General features: G+C 38.0%; 1 protein-coding gene across 1 annotated transcript in view; it reads right to left on the reverse strand.

Moving 5' to 3' along the window:
* LOC106906125 (neuropilin-1a-like) overlaps positions 1 to 17,433 on the reverse strand; it is an 80,537-nt gene that overhangs the window by 46,670 nt on the left and 16,434 nt on the right. The window contains exon 3 of the mRNA XM_088014348.1: positions 7,957 to 8,141. Within this exon, the coding sequence (XP_087870474.1) occupies positions 7,957 to 8,141 (185 nt within the window). The remainder of the gene's footprint in view (positions 1 to 7,956; positions 8,142 to 17,433) is intronic.

Here is a 17,433-nt window from a genome sequence, read left to right on the forward strand (position 1 = left end):
GTTTTCTAAATCTTGTAAATTTTTAACCGTTTTCAGTGAATATTGTTCATTTCTCTCCACGGAAAAGCCAAATCTCAATATATATCACATTTATTCTTCAAAAAAATAACACTAAAGATTCAGATTTTGTTGAAGAACGCCTTTTTTCTATCTGATTCTGCTTTAAAACACAAGTTTTTGCTTGAAAGTCGTGGTTTTATTCCTCCAAACCAACAACCTCCTTCCTGTTGGCCAGGTCTGGATATTTAACAGTTTTCCCAACAGATCTGCGGCTCGCCCAAATGACTTTCAGTAAATCTGCAGACGGGCAGCTGTGTTTTATCACCGCGTGTCCATTCACGCTTTTATTCAACTCTCTGAAGAAAAAGAAATGGTTCAGAGTCGTTTCATGGCTGTTTTTAGCTTGGCTGGCCACTAAAATAGCTCCTGTTTATTCTGTGATACACAAAGAGTCACAAAGACATTTAAAATTCATTAAAGCTACAAATTTAAGTCACTAGATGATAGAAAAGACAAACAGAAACATGTAAAACATGTAAGACATGGAGGATAATCAAAGTAAGAAAGGTCTGCTTTTGATTTCACCCAGAGAAGAAGGATCACTCATCTGCCCTCAGATGTCTGGAAAGTATCTTTAGCTTGATCTGTTAAAATATTCAAAAACTCTGAACTTTGAAAGGAATAAACTCAGAATCAAAGAAAAGAAACCCGAAAGGTGCAGAACAGAGACTCTTTGTTCTGTTACATGTTTAAAAACAGGTAAAAATAAATCAGCTCCTGCAGAGAAACTGATTTTTATCTGCTAAATTCTCCACCAAACAGTTCGAGAAACTAAATTCATCTTATATTTAGAAAAACTCGTGAATCAGAAAGTCAACATGAAGAGTCAGATCAGGTCATATTACAGAGATGCTGCAGGATTATATGATTCAATAGATCATAGACTAGGGGTGTTCAAAGTGCGGCCCGTGGGCCATTTGTGGCCCGTGGACTGATTTTATGTGGCCCCCCACTGTCATTCACAAATTATACAAATTTGTTCAGTAGACACAGAGACTTTTAATTTGTAATAAGGGTAAAAATGGTTACTACCATAATTTACTTACGGAGGAAATTGTAAAGTACGACACAAATAATTCGTCTTTTTATCACCAAGTTTTAAGAAAAGGAAAAAACAATTTTATTGAAATTTTACTGAAAATTTCAATAAATTTTCTCTGGAGTCTCTGGACTTTTACTTTTCAACATTCAGTATTCAACTGTTACCAATCCTGTGTTTATACAAATTAGCTGTTTTGATCATAAACTCACATCATGAAATAACATCATGCAAACAGAGGCAGCTGCCATCTTTCTTTTTTTTTTTCCTAGAAGCCTGCGTCGCCTCTCATCCGTCATCGGCGCCGGCGGCTCGCACCTCAGCGTGAGCGATGTCACGACGGAGAGCGATGTTGGGGAAACGGCGTCGACACGAGGCGCGTTTGAGGGCGAAGCATCGCTCCGAGGCAGAGGCTGCGCGTGTGAAAGTTACCGTGTTGGAGGAGGAAGAGGAGCGTTTCTCATGTTGCCGGGTCCAGATGTGACACGAAGCGAGACGCACGCACACACACACACACACACGCACACACACGCACACACACACACACACACACACACACACACACACACACACACACACACACCACACACACACACACACACACACACACACACACACACGCGCACACACGCACAGCTGAGGACCCCTTGCTGTTGACACAGGTGGCGTCATTAAGGGGTGACATGATAAATGATGAGGAGAGACGGGAGGTGAAGCATGTTTCGATTCGGAGAGAGAGTCTGAGAAACACGCAGCTGGGGCCGAGAAAGGAGGGAAAATCAGAGCAGATTTGCCAATACAAATGTTTTAAAAGATCAATTTTATACAAAAAGCAAAGAAATGTTATATAAGAATTTAAAGCTTTTAAAAACTGTAGCTTTTAAAAACTCTCATGTAATTTTCCAGCAACGTATAGCAGCTTGTTTTAAGTAAATAATTCATTAATATTGGTGAGAAAGTACTAGGTCCACTTATTTTGCAATCAACTGGCACTGCACCGTTGCCTAGCAACGCAAGCCAAGCCCAGGCCGTTACCTAGCAACCAAGTTCTAGTTCCGCTGGCAGACTAACACGGAAAATGTCTTGTTATAACTGAAATAATCTGCCAGCAGAACTAGTACTTTTCAATCAGTATTAATTAATTATTGACTTAAAACAGGCTCTTATATGTTGCTGATAAATTACCTGTAAGTTGGTTCTGTCGTATTCTAAGTGTACTGAGATATTTGAACCAGACCAAACATACTCGGTAAGATTATGTGTTTTTACAGTGAAACACAGCTTACATACTGCATTAAAGCCGCAGTATGTAAGCTTTACAGAACTTGCAACTTTTAAGCAAAATACAGAAGCTTAAATTATATTAATAAATTATCAGATCATATATTGTGACTTTATCACCAGATAATAAAAATGTTCATCACCATCTCTTATTTTGATTATAAGAAAATATGTAATATTTTATATTAATCAGATCAAATTGTATTTATTCCCACGGTTCTTGTGGTGTTTTGCAGCTGCGTATTCCTTGAAAATGGTCTCAAAGCAACAATATTATTGTTTATCACTATTTACCACGCAACACATGTTGTTATCGTGACAGGTCCAGACGACGCCATTCAATCAGCAACGGCTTTAAAATAATCTCTCAAAAGACACAGACATGTGTTTTTGGTTAAAAACCAACATCAGATGTAGAGCTGGGACCAATATAGTCCCAGTACGATGGGGAGAAATGTCCCACTTGGCTATCATTTATAAATGAAATCTTCGCTGTGGTCAGAAGGAAGGGTGGAGCGACGCAACCCAGTGCTGCCGCGAAGCGCTCATTACCGCCGCCATCTTCAGGCGCAGCGGAGCGTGTCGTCTGGACGAGCGTCGCAGCGCCTCAGGCTGCGCTCAGGGGTTTCCATGTCGTAATAACAGGAGGGAGGTGAGGGCTGAAGCCACAAACTGATGCACAGAAATGCAGAGAGGAAGGTGGGGACAGATTGCAACACGATTCACTTCTGCTTCTGGTTCTTAGAAACCGGCGATAAATCAGGAAGAAACGGTTTTCTGCATCCACAACTATCCGAGCAACTTCCTCCTGCTGCGGTTTGCTTTTTCTGATGGTGAAGCAACGCCACCCTCCCAGTATGAACTCTGAAAAACCAGCTCAGCACGACCACAATGACTTCATTATGAAGGATTATTAAACAAATGCATTTCACAATAAAAGTGCTCTAATTTGTTACTTACGTTACATATTTTTTTCTGGACAAATAATTCAAAATCTGGACTTGATTTACTGAATTAAAATGGAAGAATTTCCCTGAAATCCATTAAACTGACTGATAATTTCACTAACTTATATTTATATTTAGTGATGGACAATTCAGCAAATGTACTATAACCCTAACTTTTAGCTTAGCACTTTGAAAATTTTTAATTTAACTTTCCCTAAATTAAGTTTTTCAGATCAATAATAAAACACTAATTTACTTTATTCAACTTCTAGGGTTAAAATCTGAATAAACTGCAAAAATAGATTCTTTAGAAACATTTGTTCTTCCTATAACTGAATAAAATTACATAACTGAATCTAAAAGTAGAAAAAGGTGGAATAAACATGATTTGTATTAAATTGGAAAATAATTTTGGGCTCCTAATTTAAATATTTTGGATTCCACATTAATTACCCTGAAATAAAACTAATTTGCTATGAAACTAATTAGATGCTTTGGATCCATTTACACAAGAAATACTTAATTTGGTTCTCAGTATAATGAGTTGGATTTAAACTATAATATGTTGGACTGAATTAAAATAATTTGGACTGAATTTGACACTTTAAAGGTTTGAATCTGAATAAAGGGGGTGAAATGGATATATTTCACCTTTATTTTGACTTTTATAATTAGATTTCAGTCAGAATTTGGCATTATTTGACTAACTAGCTTTAAAAAAGGACAACTTTTTGAATTCAATTGGATTGAAATTTTTGATTTTGAAACAGTTAAATTTACTAAAACTGTTATGGCTTTGGTTGCATATAAGAACTATATAAATATATATATATATTTTGTTTTAAACATCCAAAACCAAACAAATTTTAGTCAGAAACAAATCAAATTACCAAAATGAAACAGGAACTCGGCCAAAATATGTCTCCATATGTAGGTTAAACAGGCATAAATGAACTAAATTCATGTTTTTTCAGTAATGTTTTGATGGGTCCAAGTGGCACCACTGGGTTTGCTGTTCAGAATAATATCCCAGATCAAAAGACAAATCAGAACGAGAGTCACAAAGCCACAGAGAGAGAAAGCTGGCGGCTGAATTTAAAGCCTATTTGTAAGCAGAGCAGCGGCTCCATTTAGCAGCCGGTTACAGTTTGCTGCTCCGGCTGTAATGGATTTTAAATGTGGCGAGAAGAAAAGGCAGCAGCATGGCAGGGGGATTACCTGAGTGAGAACAAGTGCTGTTTTTAACTTGTTAGGAGGTGGAGGACCCATATTGAGGCCAACACACACACACTTCTGTCCCAGTTTCAGAGCCTATTCTCGATGCCACAGCATCCGTCTCATCTGCAGGTCACCCCTGCTGCCTCCAAGGACAAACAGCCCATTAGCTAAATGAGCCCGAGGTCCCACACACCTGTCTGTTACTCAGACACAAAGGGACACAGAAAGGCCGACAAACAGAAACAAAAGCACCAGGCGGGAAACAGAGCTGGATACTCGGCGTTCATGGGGTGCTGGCATAAATAAATCCTACAGCTGGACAATAAATCAATAACAATATGTATCGCGACAGACATAAATGACACATCTGATAGAAAATTCAATATTCAACGTAGAGAACCTTCACTGAGCCGCACAGCATTCTGGGAGATGTAGGCAGAGGAAAGGCTTTAGCCGCTCAATCTCTTAGCAGTGGGCTAAGCTAGGTTGGTAGCATCAACTAACTCACTCACTCTTTGGTTACCTAGCAACAACCTAATTTCAAGTTCCGCCCCAACTTTGGTTGCCTAGCAACAACCTGTTGAGTAACTGGCGCTGCAGCAGTATAAGGTTTCCCCACCGTGCCTCATAACTGCTTAAAAACAACAGTGAGGAGTGGAAACTGTGGATGAATCAGAAAATGTCAAGCCACCAGTTTGGCAGGATTTCAATAAACTAATCAATATTTATCAATATCGACTGATATGAAACGCTTTTATTGCGATACTTTCAGTCCTAATCATTATAAGTGTAAGGTTTCTCAAAACTGGTTTGTTTATTCTTTAAATACATTTCGTCTCTCATACAAGTTATTTTCTCCTCACTTTTATTGCTCCATAAGTTAAGTTACGTTGCGGTTTTCAGTTGGTGGTTACCATAGCGACCAGTATGTATCAGGGCCACACTGCAAAAACACAAAATCCTACCAAATATTTTTTGTTCTAGTTTCTAGTGGAAATACACTTGAAATAAGAAAAAATAACTTGCAAGTAACTTTCCAGCAAAATATAGGAGCTTGTTTCAAGTCAGTTAATATTTTTTGGTGTCTGGAAAATGAGTCGTTTTAAAAACTTTCCAAGTGTAACGTCGCAACCCCAGTCAACCAGAGCCTGTTGCCTAGCAAACCAAGCAGAGCTCCAACACGTTTGGTCAGCTGGTTTTACCGCTGCGCTATATAATGGCTGCTGGAAGAGACAAATGTTTTGTTTTTGAATTACCATCCAGAAACCAAATGCTGCATTCTTGTTTATTGTGAAGGAGGCTCTATTAATGCTTTTCAAAGATGTACAGTTGTATAATTGTGCATCTGTTTGCAGAAAGTTTCACGTGTGAGTGTAAAGGTTGAGTCGGGTTTGTGGCCAGCAGCAGCTTCTTTGGGTTTAAAGTGACAGATCCCCTAAAACAGCTCATTCTGAACTGAGCAGACTGAAATCTCATTATCTGGGAATGATTTTGTGCAAAACAAAAAATGTAATGACCTGTTCAGGGAAGCCTAATAGGTCATCTTTATAAGTTATTAGTATGTCTCTAATTCAGGCATCAAATATCTAAATTTGTCTCCAGTCGTTGATTGAAGCTAATGCTAATAGGCCTTGCGTATGAACGCTTCCTTACAAATCTGCATTTGCAGAACTGTAACCCAGACTTTCTAATGTCATCCTGACCTCCATCAGTCCGAACTGCGCTGTGCAGAAATTTGTTTTCAGTTCACAGAACAGTAAAGCATAATGAGCCGCGACTCCCAAAATACCCTCACAGGAACAGAGGAGGACCTGCCTATCTGTTTATCACAGCAATCTGTAACCTGCGTTCGCAGGGGATTGTTATTTGTGGGAGACACATGAACGCTTGTTGCTCTCTGGGGAGCTAACATTAGAAAAATGAGGAGGACTCTCATGCAAGTTTTCATCTGATTTATGTCCAGCCTCCCCCTCGGAGTGAAAAAATGAAGTGGCCACAGGAGATTCTCTGTTAGCAGAGGCTCAAATAAAGCCAGGAGGGAAGAGGAAATACAAATGTAGGACAGAGGATCGGGGTTCCTCCCAGTGCTGGAAGTGTTTATGTAGGACTATCCTGATGCGTCCCGGTCCACCGGGACGTCGGCTGTTTAGCTGGCGGTACAGAGGTCAGTGTACCAGAGGCTCCAAGGACGTCAAACACAAGGATATTTATAAACCACGCTTTCTCACATTGGTAAAAACAGAACCAGAAGTTCCCCATTTTAAATGGCAACTGATATCGGCTTCGCTGCTTTAGAGATTTCAAAAAAATCTCCCTTAGTTTGATAAAATAGAGTTAATAATCAGTTTAAACCAACAGTTTTCTGTCCAGCAGATGGAAACACACTAATTCGTTCATTCATTTCAAAGTTCTCCTGATAATTGGATGGAAACTGTGGAGTAAAGGTGAGCCATTCACACCAAACAACACTGTAGTCATGTCTAAGACAAGTTAAAACATGGCGGTCTCAAAACCACTGGGACTGGTGGATTAAACCTTCAACTTCCTGTCAGATTGACAGCTGGGCCAAACAAGAGCACTGGTTGACGTTTCAGCAGTTCACTGATCACGAACATGGATCCAAACATTGGAAAAAGCAGCCACTTCCCAAAGTCCAGACCTCAGCACTGGTGAAAATGTGATTATTATGCTGAAACACTGGATCTGTACCAGGAAACCATCAAGATTCATGCCAGAAGCTTGGAAATGACAAACAAAACATCTATGATTGAGGTACGACTTGCCAAGTGACACTTAACCCAATATTTGAGTCTGTTTGTATAGGTTTATGATAAACAACAGTGAATAAATTACATAGAGAGGGAAAGGGTCTCGTTTCAGTTGGGGGATTTAATCTAGATGTGAACAAAAGCAATATTTTGAGCTGCTTTTATCTGTCATGAGAATGTTTTCATTACAATCACGGCCTGGATGGGACGCTATAATCTGAGCTGTCACTGACATAAAGCTGTGAATAGTAAATAATGCAGTCTGAATGAAGGCTTGGGCGAACAATAAAGCAAAGGGAACCAATGTTTTACAGATGAAGCTACTACTGATGCCAGTAAAAATGCATCTGAGACCTAATATTGAAAAATTAGAGCATCTTACTGAAAGATATTCACAGAAATCACAGAAATCAAAACTTTGAGACACAAATAGGGGTATTTCTGTTCCATCTGGCCCTTTTCTGCTGTATTTATCTGAATATAAGTGTTAGAAATTACAACTAAAACTTAAAATTCACAACAAAAAATAGGAAATGTTTTGTGTTAATTATCTTCTGCTGCCTTTAGGAGAGATTGCCACCGTTTTAAGGTTATTTATCTACATAACAGGAATCCAAAGGTGACATAATAAAAACTAAGCTACCTGTCTTGAAGACCTCGTATCGAACTGAGAATCCCGCTCCGTGGGTTTCATAGTCGGAGACGAACTTGATGAGGAGCTGGTCGCCGCTGGAGATGATCGGCGACGGCGCGATTTTCCCGCAAAACTTCCCCACCATGGACGAAGACTCGTCTGCGCCGCCGTTATAGACTTCCAGATAGTCATACCTTTAGGGGGAAAAAAGATATTTCAATTAAAATACAGACATGATACGAAACATTTCACACCTCCAGAAGAACACAGACATTGATCAATACTGATCAGTTTTCAAAATATGTTGAAGACACATTTTAACATAAAGACTTGGACGAAATGGCTGAAAATAATAATAAAAGGATTTCATATCAGTCGGTATCACAGTTATTCATTGTTTTTTGTTTTAAATAACTGAAATAATTCTTGTTTTATCCACAGTTTTCACTTCAGGCTGCTGTTTTTTTAAGCAGCTTTGAGGCCCGGTGAAAAAACATAAAACTGCTGCTCCGGAACTTTCCCAACAAGTCGTTGCTAGGTAACCAGCAGTTACTCAGCAGGCTGTTGCTAGGTAACCAGAGACCGAGTGAGTTAATGCCACCAGCTTAGCTTAAAAGCTGTGAGAGGTTGAACGGCTAGTGTCTGTTACGATACATACTGGTATTTATTTATTGTCCAGCTCTGCACCAATGGTAAAAAAAAGAAAACCGTGTCTTCCCTTGTAAAATAAAAACTTGAGCTTGTTTCAAGTCAGTTAATATTTTTTGGTGTCTGGAAAATGAGTCGTTTTAAAAACTTTCCAAGTGTAACGTCGCAACCCCAGTCAACCAGAGCCTGTTGCCTAGCAAACCAAGCAGAGCTCCAACACGTTTGGTCAGCTGGTTTTACCGCTGCGCTATATAATGGCTGCTGGAAGAGACAAATGTTTTGTTTTTGAATTACCATCCAGAAACCAAATGCTGCATTCTTGTTTATTGTGAAGGAGGCTCTATTAATGCTTTTCAAAGATGTACAGTTGTATAATTGTGCATCTGTTTGCAGAAACTATCATTACGCAAAGTAGTTTCTTTTATATATCCACCCCGTTCACAGATAAAAGAAAAACAATTGGCCGTGTGTGTGTGTGTGTGTGTGTGTGTGTGTATGTCTCTGCTCCACACACACCGATAAGAAAATATCAGCTCTTGTTCAAGTGAGTAAATGAAAAGCATATTAGAAAGATAACAGTATAAACAGAGTTGGAGGGGATGAGAACATGAAGTTCCTCTTTCTCAAAGCGAGGAAGGAAGAACAAGGCAGCGATATCAGCAATGTGAAGAAAATTATCCCCACCGTGAAGTTTTATCTGTCTTTGCTGTCTGTGAGTGGACCTACCACCACCTTTACCAACAATGCCGTTTCTTTTTCAGCATGTATCTCACGTTTAAAGGAAATTCTCCGCAATACCTGGACATAAGCTAATATTATAGCCTTGTTTATTGTCGTTGTAAATGTTGTAAATGTGTTTTTACAAGATTTAATCACCTAAAATATGATTTTAAAACCTCAAAGAAATGTCAGAATATATATCCCAAAAGTAAATACTAGAAAAATGCAGGGACTGTATGTTTGGTAGCCATGGGCTTTGAAAGATGTTTCTTAAAATAAAAAGTTAAAAGTATTGTCAAGTTTCTTGAACTCTGAAAAATTTCTGATAAAAATTAATTAAAGCAGTATCAGTTTTCAGCTCAAGAGGAAAACTTTCACAAAAGGCTAACCACTATCATGCTAAAAGCTAACACCGGTCAAGCTAACAGCTAGTTCTTATTAATCAGTGTAACCAGGTAACCACTACTCAAAGTCAAGGTAACTGCCAATTAATCAAACTAAGAGCAATAAGAGTGCTAAAGAAAAAAACTGCTATTGAAGCTAACAGCTGATCGGAATTAAAATGACAGCTAATCACAATAAAGCTAAAAACTAATTCGACAATTAATGTCACACTCAGCTTTTCAGCATAAAGTTATCAGTTATTCAGCTTCAAGCTAAGTCCACCTTACTTAAACTAAATGCTAAACAAGCTAGGTAGCAATTAACTAACAATTAATCATAGTCAGTCCAGCTTTTAATCAAGCAAATCTCTAGGTAGAAAATACTAGCAGCTACCTAGTCAAGCTAGCATCTAATCAGTATCGAGGTAACAGTTTATCATCACTAAGCTAACCACTGCTTGGCTGGATAGCATCCAATCATAGTTAAGACAACAGTTATTGGTTTGTAGCTAAAGAACAACAAACATCAGAAGTAGTGTTGATCCCTCTGGGACCTGTAACACAGATTAGATGCATTTTGCTAAAACAGAGGGAAGCTAAACGCTAATTCTAGCCACGCTAATCAGAACTGAGCTAAAAGTCCATCAAGGTAAAGCAAAGAGCTTACCATACTTAGCTAACTAGAGTCATGCTAACAGCCATAATTAAAGTAATTGTAAATGACAGTCAAGCTAACAGGTAGACATAATAAAGTTCATAGCTAATAATCCCAAAGCTAATGGCTAATTAGTGTCAGGCTGAAAAGAAAACACATTAGGAGCAAAGTGATGTCCAGCGGCATCTGTGACCCAGACTGGCTGCATTACGCTAAAGTGGTACCAATAACTGGATTCCAGATGATCAGATAATGTTATCAAACTGCTAAAAAAACAGAAAAAAAAATCAAGATTACCATTGATCAGCATTAAGCTATAAATCCATAAAGTAACAACAGACCAGAATATATCCAGTGAACACTCTGACTTTTTACCACAGATTACTGAATAAATTATTAATTTCCATCAGTTTAAATCATAATCTCTGTCTAAATATAATTCCTTCAAGATTGGAGGAAAGGCTGATCCCAAAGCTGCACATGTAGTAACGTAAAACAAAAATGTTGACTTTTTAAAGAAAAATATTTAAAGCCAATAAAACTGTCAGAATGATTTCCTTCAACATTAATTATACAAACATATTAACAGACAACAGACATAATAACAAGGTTTGCTGATATTGATCTCCATGTTACAATAGAGCTACAAATTGTAAATAATAAAGGTGAAATTCTTCAAAATGGTTCAAAACAAACCAAGAGTTCACTGATTTATTTAAAAAAAAAAAGCAGAAATAAAAGCTGAAATGTGTAACAGCAGAAGCTGCTTCAGAACTAAGACTTCACGCTTTGCTGAGAATCCACGGCAGCTTTGGGATCAGCCTTTTAAGACCGAGTTTGACCTTTAACCTCTTCGACAAGAAGCAGGGTAGAATATCAAAATATTTCCTCAGCTTGAAGGTCTCAGGCTTTCGGGTAAAAATCTGGAGAATTAAAGGAATGTGTGACTAATGAGACCAATTTATGAGGAAACACCAAATCTGGAACCAGTCAATTTATTATTTTTATGTTACACAAAAACTTGAGCTACTCTCAGAAAAAAATATTCTTCATTTTATACCAAAATGGTGTGAAAAGAGCAAGTATTTTCTTTCCAATTCCACTAGAAAAAAATTAGCTAGTTATGGTTAAAAAAAAACATGTGACATGGGTCTAATAGTGTATGTATACTGGGATCACAGTTTACAGTTAGTTTTTATTTGTTTTGTTTTTATTTATCTATTTTTATTCAATTGGAACTATCAACTCACCATCTGAGAAGGAGATTTTTAATGCTCTAAAACCAAATAATTCTGTCAGCTTTGCTTTCAGTTTCTAGCATTGTGCATTCTGAGGTGAGTAAAAGGGTTACATCAGTGTTTTTCGAGGTATTGGAGGGGAGTTTTAATCTTAAATTTTTCATTATAACCTTTGTTTTCTGTTATTAAATCTTTTTTATGTAATTTCTGGGTTCCTCAGGCAGGAAACTGGAAACTTTCTGACAAGAAAAAGACCAAAGGAACCAAACACTGCTTGGTTATTATAAAATATTTAATAAAGTCTTATGATCAAAAGGGGGCATTGTGCTGAAAAATATTATTATCTGGTAATAAACTCATAACATGTGCTCTGATAATAAACTTTTCTGCCACAGAACTCATGGTCATCTGAAATCAGATGGAAAAATAATGCAGCATTTATGCTGAATTAATGCAATAATTATTAACTAGCAAATACAAGACTTCATAATTAATTATTTGTGTTTTATTATTCATTTATTTTGGATATTTAAAATGTCTTCCAGGTTCAGTGTTAAATGTTCATTAGAATTTAAACTTTATTAATCTATAAGTATGTGTTCTTATGCCATTGTTACCAGTATGCTGCTTTAAAATGGTCTCAAAACAATATTATTGTTTATTGCAATAACTTCTGGGACAATTTATCAAACAGTAAAGTCTGTTATTGAGACAGACCTGCAGTAATGGCCTGACAATGCAAGAACACATCCTGAAAGATCAATAAACCTGGAAGACATTTTAAATATTCAAAGTAAATAATATTACTTATGATGTCTCAGTTGAAACCAAACTGAAGAGTTTTGTCGTCTAGTTTTTGGTAGAAAGTTATTGAGAAAGTTAGTTTGTTTAAATTTATCAGGCGATTAATTGATTTATAGTTATTTATTTATGAGCAAAGTGTCCAACAGAGTTGAGTCTGAACCTGTAAACCAGTGTCTATTAGGCATAAACATGCAGAAATGGGTAAACGTGCGCCGCAGGAGAATGAAATCGGCTCATTTTCTGCTTCTGCGTTCGGTTCTTGTTGTGTCTGCTTCAACCCCCCGGTAAGAAATGGATTTAAACGCTCAGCTGTGAAGCGTTAGCGTCGACGGCCATGTTTAGGTGATTTCATTCATAGCTTCCAGACTTCTCATCCCTCTCCTCCAGCTCCTCGTAAAGAACGGCAGGAAAGGAGGGAGAGGCGTGATCAGCTGCATGCAGATGGCTGCACTCACTCAGTCAGGCGGTGTTTACACAGACAGGCCGTTTAATGAAGTGGCTCTGTCTCTTCACTCTCTAGTTAAGGAGAGGCTTTCAGTCCGCAGCCCCTCACATCTCCCCATTAACAACAGAGGCTGTTCATGCCCTGCAAAGGCAGCTGTCCGTAGGTAATGCCTTGCTCAAGGGGGGAACAGTCATCCTTCCATCTGGAGGCCCAGGGCAGATGCTTAAATTAACATTTTATGTTATTTACTAGCCTCTCTTCCTCACAGTGAGCAACAGACGCAATTTGGACGTCATTAAGTTGCCATGAATGCTGCTAACGCTAGAAAATATTTAAAATTCAATAATCAAGCAGAAATTTTGTTTAAACTCCAGGCAGTATAATCAATTTTAGCTCTGATAAAGAGGTTTACCCTAAAACAACTCAATGTAACCAGTAGCTAATTGGTTAAGCTAACTGCTAATCATATTCAAGTTAGCTGCTGAGTCAAGCTACCAACTGATCACATTCAATTCAAATTCAAAAATACTTTATTGATCCCAAAGGGAAATCAAAGCTAGCCAAAAAGAAAATATTCAGGCTTATAACTAATGTGAGGAAAACTACTAGCTTAGATTCAAGCTAACAGCTAATTACACTCAAGCTAAGATCTACTCAGACTCAAGCAAACAGTTAAAACGCACAAGCTAACTCCTATTTATAGACAAGCTAATAGCTAATTAAACAGTCAAGCTAACAGCAAATAACAGAGAAGCTAAGAGCAATTTACACTCAAGCTAACTCCTATTTATAGACAAGCTAATAGCTAATTGATCTTAAGCAAACATCTAAACAGCCAAGCTAATCTGTAATTAAAGACAAACTGATCAATCAAATTTATTTGTATAGCACATTTCTGCAACAAGGCAGTTCAAAGTGCTTAACCACTAATTAGAGCTAAAAGCTAATTAGACTCAAGCTAAGATCCACTCCAACTCAAGCTAACAGCTGAACTGTTAAGCTAATCCCTAATTAGACACAAGCTAACAGCTAACATATACTCATAATCCAGCTAACCCCTAATTAAATGCAAGCTAACAGCTAATTGGACTCAAGCTAACATTTAAACAGTTAAGTTAACCTTTAGTTAGATTAAAGCTACCATCTAAGTCAAGCTAACAACTAATCATAAGTGAGTTAATTTTCCACCAGTTAATTACTTTTACTCAAACTGAAGCTAACAACGCATTGAATTGTTCAACGCTTCAGTTTAACTCCTGGATAACTCAGTAACTGGACGTCACTCTGAGGAAAAACAGAAGTTTTAGAGAGTTAAAAAGAGTTAATAATGAAAACAATCTGACTAGTTTGATTTGAAATGTAAAAATATTCACACATCAGTTTTAGTTTTTACAGATAAATCTATTCTGAATTTGTGAATTCGTCCGATTTCTTCCTCCTTTTTACTGGATTACTGCCTCGGTTTCTGTCCCATCAGGAGATTTTGCCCTCTGTTCGTGTGGCTTCTTAATTTCCTCCAGCAAGTTAATGAACTTCATCATTTTGTTTGCTTTTGGTTTTCCCATTGTTAACAATTCACCACAATACTCTAAAAACGTCAATTATAATTTTCTTAAACTATGAGAAGCAGGGAAACCGATGAGTTATGCTCCAAGAAAGTAGAAAATTACCAAAAATAAAAACTGAAAGATTGCAGGTTAGTCGGGGTAAAAGCGAATTATCCCTGGGAGTAAACTGTCACTAAACACAGCGCTGATTCTTACTGCTAAATTTAACGCATCCCACTGTAAATAGGTCCGACCCAAATGGAAGCAGGGAGTTTCTTTTCTTCCCACCTCCTTCCCACTTCAGAGTGGCGGGCTGCAAGCGAACACCCTGATCTGCTCGTATATTACAGCTCATTAACATGCCACGCCGGGCTGCGATGCCGTCCCCTGCGGCCGGCTTCTTACGGCACATCTGGAAGGCATCGCAGAGGAATTTACGGGCCGGGTTCGGAGACATTCGCCTCCCGCAGAGCGAAGCCGGAGCGGGAAGTGATTCATGGGGTCTGCAGGACGGCGGTGCAACACCGGCCCAGTTTCTGTCACCAATCTGCTTCTTAAAAACACAGCCGGCTCTCATCCTTCCTCTTCTCACCAAAAGCTTCAGCAGGACTGAGATTCTGGTGAGAAAAATCGGAACAAACAGAGACAGCGGTTCTGATCATTCCTGGCCAGAGCCGGCCAAAGCCTTTTTGGGGCCCAAGGCAGATTTTAATTTGGGACCCCCAACCAACAGCTATGTATGGAAGAGGATTAGGGCTGATGTGAAAAAAAGAAAACTTAAGTTTTTATTCTTCCCCACAGAATAGTGAAATTTTTCCATTGCATTTTTATTTTTTCTCTTCCACAAAATTTTGACCTGTTAATGTCCGTACAATTTTTACTTTTTTTCACACAATGAAAAATTTTCACCTCCAAATTTTTGTAATTTTTCCACCAACTTTTAACTTTGTTTCCGCAGATTTCCAGTTTTTCACTACAGAAAAGTTGGAATACGGGCTTTGCGTTTCAAGATGGCCGCACCTCAGTGGTAAGGTGTGGTGGAAACATGTTTATTTTACGAGATAAATGTGTAAAATTTTGTTTTTAATCAATGTTAAATTTAATGCCTTTAGCTTTAAACTGAAAAAATTAAAAGTGAAGTTTGCTTATGGAAAGGAAAGCTTAAAATTATGTTTATAAAAACTTTTGCAAACAATATTTACGGGCGTCGTGAGTTTTTAGCAAAGTTTAGGGAAGATGTAGCGATAAACGATAATACTGTTGTTTTGAGACGATTTTCAAGTTATATAATGGTATCATAAAGCAAGAACACATTCTGGAAGATCAATAAACGTTTAATTTAAATTCAACACTGGAACTGGACGACATTTTAAATATCCAAAACAAAAACAACAAATAAAATGAATTATAAAGTCTCTGTAAATGTAATTATTCTTAAAAAATCGCCAGACTGGAAACCTTTGCCATCCAGTTTCTGGAGGAAAGAGAAAACAATACAAACTACTGAGCTTGTTTTAATTTGTCGCAGCGTTGCAACGATGTCATCCGTGAACGCATGTGGGAGTCAGAAGGTAGACGGACCTTTTGCCTCGGCCCTTTCTTCCCGTCTCAATATTTACCCAGAAACGCTGAGCGATCTGAAACAGCTGAGAAATGTGGCAGCTCATGAAACCCGAAAACGAGAAAGTCTGAGGTCCGTTTGATGCGAGCATTCCTTCGCCGCGGTTTTTTGGTCACATCCTGGCGACTTAAATTAGCGCTCAGAACTTCAAGAGGCCTCGGTCTAAACGAAGCCCTTTGCACAAACACTCACAGACAAGCAGATTTCATGTTTTCATCTCCGACTCTCCAACCTGAACCCACTTCAACCCACTTTCATCTCAGAGCAAGCGAAGCCGCCACAAGGAGCAGCTTTTCCTCGGCACATTTACCCAGAAGGCCGCGGCGTTTAGCCGCTGTAAAACACAGCGGAGGAGTTTCTGTCAGATAAACGCAGAGCGGTCGTCTTCGGAGCGCTGCAGATGGCTCGTTTGTGTGTGCTGGTCGTATTTAGAGCTGGAAAACCCGGCGAAGCCTCCTGGTTCTACACTCCTTTCTCACTTCTCCTGTTTTCGACCTAAAATAGCCTCTCGCTAAATGACTCACACGGCTGAGTAATTCATATTCTCTCGCAGATAAACGTTGCTTTTGTTGTTTCTCTGCTCGTGCGATGAAGAACTTTTTCGCAGATTCTGTGAAAACTGACAAAAATGTATCCAAAACATTTGTGTTGTGTTAGCGTACATGTGAAAACTCACCGATTTTGGTGAATTTGGAAGATTTGGTGAAAATTTCAGGAGTTTACTTATCATATTGAAATATTAATCTTTACGTAAAAGGGATAAAAAACACATTTAATGTAGTTTAGAAGAACAACAGTGTGCATTTTGGTCTAGTTTATAGAAAAAAAAATCTCCATATATTTGAATTAAGACAAAATTAATTTCCAAGTAACTTATTAGGAAGCTTATTTTAGGAAAACCATTAACTAATATTGATGAAAAGTTGTAGTTTCAATGGCAGATTTAAAAAATGTCTTTTAAGTAAAATAATTACTTTTTCTCGTTAATATTAAGAATCTGAAACAAGTTCCTATATTTAGCAAAACTTGACAAAAATGCTTGGTAATATTTTTTATTTTTGCAGTGAAGCATGTCAGTTGGTAAGTTTAAAAAAATAGATAAAAATTTGTACAACTGGACTCCTGAGGTGACCAGCGCTAACCACAAATAGCTGAAATCTGCAAATATTTGAAACAAAAACGCTCATTATTTTAATAGTTAATGCACATGAATATGTAATATTATAAATGGAAACTGCTTTTGGACGACCTCAGATGATACAAACTTCATTAGTTTTGCTTTAGAGTCAACCAATCAACTCTAAAGAAAAAGAAAGGCGCTGCAGGATTGGCTGCTTTGCTAACGTTAGCCAGTAGCAGGTCAAGTAGCTTCTCACGCTGAATTTTCTTTCAGGGGACACCGATAAATTGGGCCTGATTTCCTTA

The sequence above is a fragment of the Poecilia mexicana genome, unplaced genomic scaffold (genome assembly GCF_051168715.1).
Source record: "Poecilia mexicana isolate PSO_F unplaced genomic scaffold, ASM5116871v1 scaffold_17, whole genome shotgun sequence".
NCBI classification, from domain to species: domain Eukaryota; kingdom Metazoa; phylum Chordata; class Actinopteri; order Cyprinodontiformes; family Poeciliidae; genus Poecilia; species Poecilia mexicana.